At 36.4% G+C, this 10,000-nt stretch overlaps 1 protein-coding gene across 5 annotated transcripts in view; it reads right to left on the reverse strand.

The window, feature by feature from the left end:
- LOC137651323 (beta-1,4-glucuronyltransferase 1) overlaps positions 1-10,000 on the reverse strand; it is a 700,820-nt gene that overhangs the window by 234,929 nt on the left and 455,891 nt on the right. For all 5 annotated transcript variants that reach the window (XM_068384602.1, XM_068384600.1, XM_068384604.1 and 2 more), the window contains exon 3: positions 7,824-8,075. In XM_068384602.1, the coding sequence (XP_068240703.1) occupies positions 7,824-8,075 (252 nt within the window). The remainder of the gene's footprint in view (positions 1-7,823; positions 8,076-10,000) is intronic.

Here is a 10,000-nt window from a genome sequence, read left to right on the forward strand (position 1 = left end):
TACACCAAATCTCTACAACCTTCAGATCATATAGAGATGGCACCAAGTGTCTAAATCTTCAGAACATGTACTGATTACACCAAATGACTACTACTTTTAGGAAATGTACTGATTGCACCAAACGCCTACAACCTTCAAAACATGTACGGAATACACCAAATGCCTACAACTTTTAGGAAATGTACTGATTGCACCAAACGTCTACAACCTTCAAAACATGTACGGAATACACCAAATGCCTACAACCTTTAGGAAATGTATTGATTGCACCAAACGTCTACAACCTTCAAAACATGTACGGAATACACCAAATGCCTACAACCTTTAGGAAATGTACTGATTGCACCAAACGTCTACAACCTTCAAACCATGTACGGATTACACCAAATGCCTACAACTTTTAGGAAATGTACTGATTGCACCAAACGTCAACAACGTTCAAACCATGTACGGAATACACCAAATGCCTACAACTTTTAGGAAATGAACTGATTGCACCAAACGTCTACAACCTTCAAACCATGTACGGATTACACCAAATGCCTACAACTTTTAGGAAATGTACTGATTGCACCAAACGTCAACAACGTTCAAACCATGTACGGAATACACCAAATGCCTACAACTTTTAGGAAATGTACTGATTGCACCAAACGTCAACAACGTTCAAACCATGTACGGATTACACCAAATGCCTACAACTTTTAGGAAATGTACTGATTGCACCAAACGTCAACAACGTTCAAACCATGTACGGAATACACCAAATGCCTACAACTTTTAGGAAATGTACTGATTGCACCAAACGTCTACAACCTTCAAACCATGTACGGATTACACCAAATGCCTACAACTTTTAGGAAATGTACTGATTGCACCAAACGTCAACAACGTTCAAACCATGTACGGAATACACCAAATGCCTACAACTTTTAGGAAATGTACTGATTGCACCAAACGTCTACAACCTTCAAACCATGTACGGATTACACCAAATGCCTACAACTTTTAGGAAATGTACTGATTGCACCAAACGTCAACAACGTTCAAACCATGTACGGATTACACCAAATGCCTACAACTTTTAGGAAATGTACTGATTGCACCAAACGTCTACAACCTTCAAACCATGTACGAATACACCAAATGCCTACAACTTTTAGGAAATGTACTGATTACACCAAATGCCTGCAACCTACAGAACATGTACGGCTTACACCAAATGCCTACAACTTTTAGGAAATGTACGGATTATACCAAATATCTACAACCTTCAAAACATGAACGGATTACACCAAATGTCTGCAACCTACTGAACATGTACAGATTACACCAAATGCCTACAACTTTTAGGAAATGTACGGATTATACCAAATATCTACAACCTTCAAAACATGAACGGATTACACCAAATGTCTGCAACCTACTGAACATGTACAGATTACACCAAATACCTACAACTTTTAGGAAATGTACGGATTATACCAAATATCTACAACCTTCAAAACATGAACGGATTACACCAAATGTCTGCAACCTACAGAACATGTACGGATTACACCAAATGCCTACAGCTTTTAAGAAATGTACGGATTATACCAAATCTCTACAACCTTCAAAACATGAACGGATTACACCAAATGTCTGCAACCTACTGAACATGTACAGATTACACCAAATACCTACAACTTTTAGGAAATGTACGGATTATACCAAATATCTACAACCTTCAAAACATGAACGGATTACACCAAATGTCTGCAACCTACAGAACATGTACGGATTACACAAATGCCTACAGCTTTTAAGAAATGTACGGATTATACCAAATCTCTACAACCTTCAAAACATGAACGGATTACACCAAATGTCTGCAACCTACAGAACATGTACGGATTACACCAAATGCCTACAACTTTTAGGAAATGTACTGATTGCACCAAACGTCAACAACGTTCAAACCATGTACGGAATACACCAAATGCCTACAACTTTTAGGAAATGTACTGATTGCACCAAACGTCAACAACGTTCAAACCATGTACGGAATACACCAAATGCCTACAACTTTTAGGAAATGTACTGATTGCACCAAACGCCTACAACCTTCAAAACATGTACGGAATACACCAAATGCCTACAACTTTTAGGAAATGTACTGATTGCACCAAACGTCAACAACGTTCAAACCATGTACGGAATACACCAAATGCCTACAACTTTTAGGAAATGTACTGATTGCACCAAACGCCTACAACCTTCAAACCATGTACGGATTACACCAAATGCCTACAACTTTTAGGAAATGTACTGATTGCACCAAACGTCAACAACGTTCAAACCATGTACGAATACACCAAATGCCTACAACTTTTAGGAAATGTACTGATTACACCAAATGCCTGCAACCTACAGAACATGTACGGCTTACACCAAATGCCTACAACTTTTAGGAAATGTACGGATTATACCAAATATCTACAACCTTCAAAACATGAACGGATTACACCAAATGTCTGCAACCTACTGAACATGTACAGATTACACCAAATGCCTACAACTTTTAGGAAATGTACGGATTATACCAAATATCTACAACCTTCAAAACATGAACGGATTACACCAAATGTCTGCAACCTACAGAACATGTACGGATTACACAAATGCCTACAGCTTTTAAGAAATGTACGGATTATACCAAATCTCTACAACCTTCAAAACATGAACGGATTACACCAAATGTCTGCAACCTACAGAACATGTACGGATTACACCAAATGCCTACAACTTTTAGGAAATGTACGGATTATACCAAATCTCTACAACCTTCAAAACATGAACGGATTACACCAAATGTCTGCAACCTACAGAACATGTACGGATTACATCCAATACCTACAACATTTAGGAAATGCACTGATTGCACGAAATGTGTACAACCTTCAGTACATGTACGGATTACACCAAATGTCTAATTCTTAATGAAATGTATTGATTGCACCAAATGTCTGCAACCTTCAAAACATGTATGGATTACACCACATGTTTACAACCTCTAAATCATGTACAGATTACACCAAATGTCTACAACCTTCAGACCATGTACGGATTACACTAAATGTCTACAACCTTTAGAGAACGTACGAACTGCATCAAATGTCTGCAACTTTTAGGACATGTAGTGATTGCACATAATGACTAACGTTTTAGGACATACAGATTGACTCTAATGTCTATAGGTTTTTAGGACATGTATGAACCGGACCTCAAAATACGGTTTTAAGGACATGTATATATATATATATATATATATATATATATATATATATATATATATATATATATATATATATAATATGCACCTAATAACATGTATGGGCTGCACTGAATAACTACAAATTTAGGATGGGTAAACTTCGCACTTTGTGACTATAGTTAAACAACTTTGAGTTATGGGACATGTAAATATTGTACCTAATGACTACAGATTTCGAAACATGTTAGAATTGCACTAAACGACTTTGGGTTTTAAGACAGGTACTAATTGAAGGTTTTAGAGAATTTAAAGGTAGTTCATGAGTGGCAGAAAGTCTCACGAACACCCAATCCAAACGTCGCTATGTCAGTGAAGTACCATACAATATTAACAACTATTGGGGCTCGAACTCCCGTCCAACAGATTGCGATATAGGGATTTTCTCTTAATGACTACCACTTATTATTATTATTATTATTATTATTAGCTAAACTACAACCTTAAATGGGAAAACAGAATGCTATAAGGCCTAGGGAATCAACAGGGACAACAGCCTAGTGCATTAAAGAAATAAGGAAATAATTAAACGCTATAAGAGAAGTAATGAATTATCATTATTAATATTATTACTTGCTAAGCTATAACCCTAATTGGAAAAGCAGAAATCTACAAGCCCAAGGGCTGCAACAGGGAAAATAGCCCTGTGAGGAAATAAATAAAAAGGAAATATCTATTCGTATATCGATTGTCTGTTAAATGTTTCAAAGCTCAGTTTTATCATACTATATTATCATTATTATTATTATCAAATGCTAAGCTACAAACCTAGTTAGAAAAGCAGGATGCTATAAGCTCAGGGGCTCCAAGAGGCAAAATAGCCCGGTGAGGAAAGGAAATAAGGAAAAATAAAATATTTTAAGAATAGTAACAACATTAAAATGAATATTTCCTATATAAACTTTAAAAACTATAACAAAACAAAAGGAAGAGAAACTAGATACAACAGTGTGCCCGAGTGTACCCTCAAGCAAGAGAACACTAACCCAAGACAGTGGAATACCATGTTATAGAGGCTATGGCACTACCCAAGACTAGAAAACAATGGTTTGATTTTGAAGTGTCCTTCTCCTAGAAGAGCTGCTTACCATAGCTGAAGAGTCTCTTCTACCCTTACCAAGAGGAAAGTAGCCACTGAAATTAGAGTGCAGTACTTAACCCCTTCAGAGAAGAAGAATAGTTTGATAATCTCAGTGTTGTCAGGTGTATGAGGACAGAGGAGAATCTATAAAGAATAGGCCAGACTATTCGGTGTCTGTGTAGGCAAAAGGAAAGAACCGTAACCAGAGAGAAGGGACCTATGTATTACTGTCTGGTAAGTCAAAGGACCCCATAACTCTCTAGCGGTAGTATCTCAACGGGCGGTTGGTGCCCTAGCCAACCTACTACCTTATGTCTTTCCAAAGTAAATATTAAGAGAGGAAAACGTGTTTTTACTTGGCACTTGCTGTAACCGTTACAGACTCTAAAATCCCTTGGTTTTGTATCATGTAACATTTGCTGAAAAATCTGACGTTCTTCCTATGTCAGAGATCAGTCAATTTGGTTCGGACCCGGAAGCCTCCCTGATACTAAATAAATAAATAAAAAACAAGAACACAATGACCACAGAAAGGGGGCTTGGGTACTGATCATATAATATATGGTCAGTCTCTAGGGCATTGTCCTGCTTACTAGGGCAATGTCCCTGTCCCTTGCCTCTGCCATTCATGCGTGACCTTTAAACCTTTAAAACATATGTTCCCAACCTTTGTGTTCTTTTCTGTACCCATAGTGCATTTCTATTGATTCCTGTGTACCCCCAAAAATTGAGGATGAAAAAGAAAAATAATGAAATTGATATTGTGATTCTTTCAATCTTACTGTAGATTACATCATATATATTACTACTGGCTATCCTTTCAGATGCAATGTACCCCTGAAGAGTAAAAATGTACCTCTGGGGGTACATGTACCCCTTGGGTGCTCCTGCTATAGACGTTGCAATCGATACAACTCAATACATATCACTCCCGAAATATGTATCATACATACTACTCTCACTTGCACAATGACTGATATAATGAAAGACAAATTCGCGCTCACCCTGCGGTCCATCAAGGGCTTACAAAAGAGATCCTTTTTAAAGCGAATTCATTTGAGATGAAAGTCGGGGAGGGAGGGGGGGGGGGTTTAGTAACACCATCGCCGCTTCTTTCGTCCCATTCAAAATTCAACTTATGTTGAAACCGTAAGAGGCTTCCACTGGTGAGGCCTCATCTAAAATGCAAGAGAGCCACCACAATGCATTTGCCTCATCTTCCACTCTCGGTTTTTTTTTTTTTTGTCTTGGCAAACACAAACACATACGATCGATTCTTTAATTCCTAATGATGGATTTTAAACAGTGGAAGGATTTGTTTGTTTTAAGCAAAATTCACATAAACTAACACACAATTATTATTATTATTATTATTATTATTATTATTATTATTATTATTATTATTATCATCAATTTGATAATAATGATGATAATGATAATGATAATGATAATAATAATAATAATAATAATAATAATAACAATGATGATGATGATGATGATAATAATACTCAAATTGATGATTGATTGATTGATTTAATGCCTGAAAACTTTAAATCAATCAATCAATCATCAATTTGAGTATTATTATCATCATCATCATCATCATCATTATTATTATTATTATCACTATTATTATTATTATTATTATTATTATTATTATTATTATTAATTATTATTATTATTATTATTATTATTATTATAGCTAACCAACAACCCTGGTTGGAAAAACAGAATTCTATAAGCCTAAGGAAGTAAATAAACTACAAGAGAAGTAACGAACAATTCGAAAAAAAAAAATTTTAAGAACACAAACAAAATTTCATAGAGAAACTATTAAAAACGAGACTAATGTCAGAGTGTTCAACATAAAGGCAACTGCTGCAAGTTTGAACTCTTGAAGTTTCACCAATTCAACTCCCCGATTAGGATGATCATTCCACATCTTGGTCACAGCTGGAATAAAACTTCTAGAATACTGTGTAGTATTGACCCTCATGATGGAGAAGGCCTGGCTATTAGAATTAACTGCATAGAGAATGGATGACATTTAAGCAACTAAAATTAAATGAGAACAAAACTGAATTCATGGTGGTGGGCAAGAGAAACAGCGTGAGAAACTTAATTGATATTCAATTGAACATAAATAATGACTCGGTGCCGATATCTAGTAAAGTTCGAGATCTAGGTGTATTTCTTGACTGTAACCTGTCTCTAAATGCCCAAATAAATAATGTAATAAAGTGTTGGTTATCATCTAAGAAATATTACGTTTATAAAAGAGTACCTGGGCGAAAATTCTGTTAAGAAACTTGTGATAAACTGTGTTATTACCAGGATTGACTACTGCAACTCTATCGACTACAATTTACCGAAAGTCCAACTTAAGAAATTACAAAACATAATAAACAGAGGAACAAGACTGATAAAAGGTGTCACACCTAGAGAAAGGATCACCCCTATACTAATTGATTTACACTGGCTGCCGATTAAAGCGAGAATTGAATTTAAAATATGTACAATAACCCACCAAGTTATCAGAACCGGCCGTCCAATATACTTAAGAGAATTGCTACATATTACGCAGCCAACAAATCGTGTCGACACGAGAATAGTTACAGATGGCTTCAAACTGTTGGAACCTAGATTTATGTCCACTTTAGGCTCCAGAGCCTTTAAATATGAGGCCCCGAGACTATGATAAGCTCCCACGAAACATTCGAATGATTGAAGACATTAAGGCTTTCAAGAGGAAACTGAAGACTTTCTTATTTCATGAGTCTTTTGACAGTGACGATTTATCAGTAAATGAACAATATGTGATTTGAAAAGATAAATACTGTGAACGAACAAGGTAAAACAACAGTGGAGGTCCTGTAGAGAACGGAGTTCCCCTGCTATATGGGACCGGAAAAGCAGCCATCAAAGTAAAGGAAATTACCTAATATTACGAAAAGGATGGAACTGTCCAGGAAGATCTGAACGTAATGGATGGTCAGAATTATGAAAAATCTTATGCAGCATGAATAACGAACTAAGTGAACGACGGTGCCAGAGATTATTATGGAGAGACTTCTTTCGTTAAACGTATATCCGTCTATCCCTTATTTATCAATAAACAAAAAAATATATACCTGACATTGAAAACCGGCTAATAAACAATTCTTAACGATCAATTCCACAAAGTAAAATGATTATAGTCTTCTAAACAACACTTGCACACAACACACACAATCAATTTTATTAACAATGATTAATTATAAGGAGCATTTTTTTTCTTTAAAAAAAAACACACACAATAAATTTTGTTATCAACAACTATGAATTATATATATATGTATATATATATATATATATATATATATATATATATATATATATATATATTTATTTATTTTTTTTTTTTGTCAGAACTCAGGCCCTTTGACCTACCTTGGAATTCCTCTGCTTCAGGAGCTCCTTCAGAACGGCGAGTGGCTGGTCGCACTTGCCCTCCAGGTGGTCGATGACGAGAGGAATGTCCCTGGGCAGGTGGTCCCGAGGGTAGGTGAAATGGAACGTCACCTTTTCACCCAGAAAGGGAAAACAGGTGACGAGGTAGGTGAGGTAGGCTCTGGCGATGGCGTACTCCACGTCAGGGGTGAAGACGGCCACGGACATTGGCGAGGTCCAGTACCTGGCGACCTGTGATGGAAAAAGAGAGAAGAAGAGGATCAATTATAGAAGTCCATTACTTAAGTAGTAGTCAGTGAGTAGATGTTAAAAAAAGAAAAAAAAAAGGTTGATTAATTTCATGGTGACCTGTTATGAAAAAAGAGATGAGAAGAGGATCAATTAAAGAAGTTAATTAACTGAGTAGTAGTCAGTGAGTACCTGTTAATACAAAAAAAAAAAAAAAAAAAGAATAGATAGAGGTCGAGTAATTCTATGGATCTCGTACCTGGCGACCTGTTGGAAAAAAAAAAAAAAAAATAATACTTATAATGGTTCGATACCTGTGAAGTAAGCGGATAAAAAAAAACATTAAATCAAGGGGTCCAGTGCCTAGACAACTGTGAAGAAAACAAAAATTAATTCAGAGGTTCAATACCTGGATAACTGTGAAGAAAAAAAAAACATTAATTCAAGGGTTCCATACCTAGATAACTGTGAGAAAAAACATTAATTCAAGGGGTCCAGTGCCTGGATAACTGTGAGGTAAGAAAAAAAACATTAATTCAGAGGTTCAATACCTGGACAACTGTGAAGAAAAAAAAAACATTAATTCAGAGGTTCAATACCTGGACAACTGTGAGGTAAGAAAAAAACATTAATTCAGAGGTTCAATTCCTGGATAACTGTGAAGAAAAAAACATTAATTCAGGGGTTCAATACCTGAATAACTGTGAGAAAAAACAATAATCCAGGGGTTCAATGACTGAATAACTGTGAAGATAGAAAAAAAGAAAACATTAATTCATCGGTTCAGTAGCTGGATAGCTGTGAAAAAAAATAAAAATTATCCAAGGGTTCAATACCTGGCTAACTATGAAGCAAGATGATAAACAAAATTAATTTTAGGAGTCCACTACCTAGATAACTGTGAAGTAAGAAGAGAAACAAGAAGACTAATTCCTGAGGTCCTGTTCCTGTGTACCTGTCAAGTAAGAAGAGAAACAAGAAGACTAATTCCTGAGGTCCTGTTCCTGTGTACCTGTCAAGTAAGAAGAGAAACAAGAAGACTAATTCCTGAGGTCCTGTTCCTGTGTACCTGTCAAGTAAGAAGAGAAACAAGAAGACTAATTCCTGAGGTCCTGTTCCTGTGTACCTGTCAAGTAAGAAGAGAAACAAGAAGACTAATTCCTGAGGTCCTGTTCCTGTGTACCTGTCAAGTAAGAAGAGGAACAAGAAGACTAATTCCTGAGGTCCTGTTCCTGTGTACCTGTCAAGTAAGAACGGAAACAAGACCAATTCCTGAGGTCCTGTTCATGTGTACCTGTCAAGTAAGAACAGAAACAAGAAAACCAATTCCTGAGGTCCTGTTCATGTGTACCTGTCAAGTAAGAACAGAAACAAGATGACCAATTCCTGAGGTCCTGTTCCTGTGTACCTGTCAAGTAAGAAGAGAAACAAGAAGACTAATTCCTGAGGTCCTGTTCCTGTGTACCTGTCAAGTAAGAACGGAAACAAGACCAATTCCTGAGGTCCTGTTCATGTGTACCTGTCAAGTAAGAACAGAAACAAGAAGACCAATTCCTGAGGTCCTGTTCATGTGTACCTGTCAAGTAAGAACAGAGACAAGATGACCAATTCCTGAGGTCCTGTTCCTGTGTACCTGTCAAGTAAGAAGAGAAACAAAATGACTAATTCCTGAGGTCCTGTTCCTGTGTACCTGTCAAGAAAGAGGAGAAACAAGATGACTAATTCCTGGGGGTAAGAAGAGAAACAAGATGACTAATTCCTGAGGTCCTGTTCCTGTGTAGCTGTCAAGGGAGAATATATGACAAAATAAGGGAGAAAAATTATTTTTTTCCTAGAGCACTAACACAAACAGATGTATTCCAAAACTACTTACAGATGTTAATCATCAGAAAAAAAGAAAGATAAATTACATTATGGCCTGATAGGTA

The sequence above is a fragment of the Palaemon carinicauda genome, chromosome 12, assembly GCF_036898095.1.
Source record: "Palaemon carinicauda isolate YSFRI2023 chromosome 12, ASM3689809v2, whole genome shotgun sequence".
NCBI lineage: Eukaryota > Metazoa > Arthropoda > Malacostraca > Decapoda > Palaemonidae > Palaemon > Palaemon carinicauda.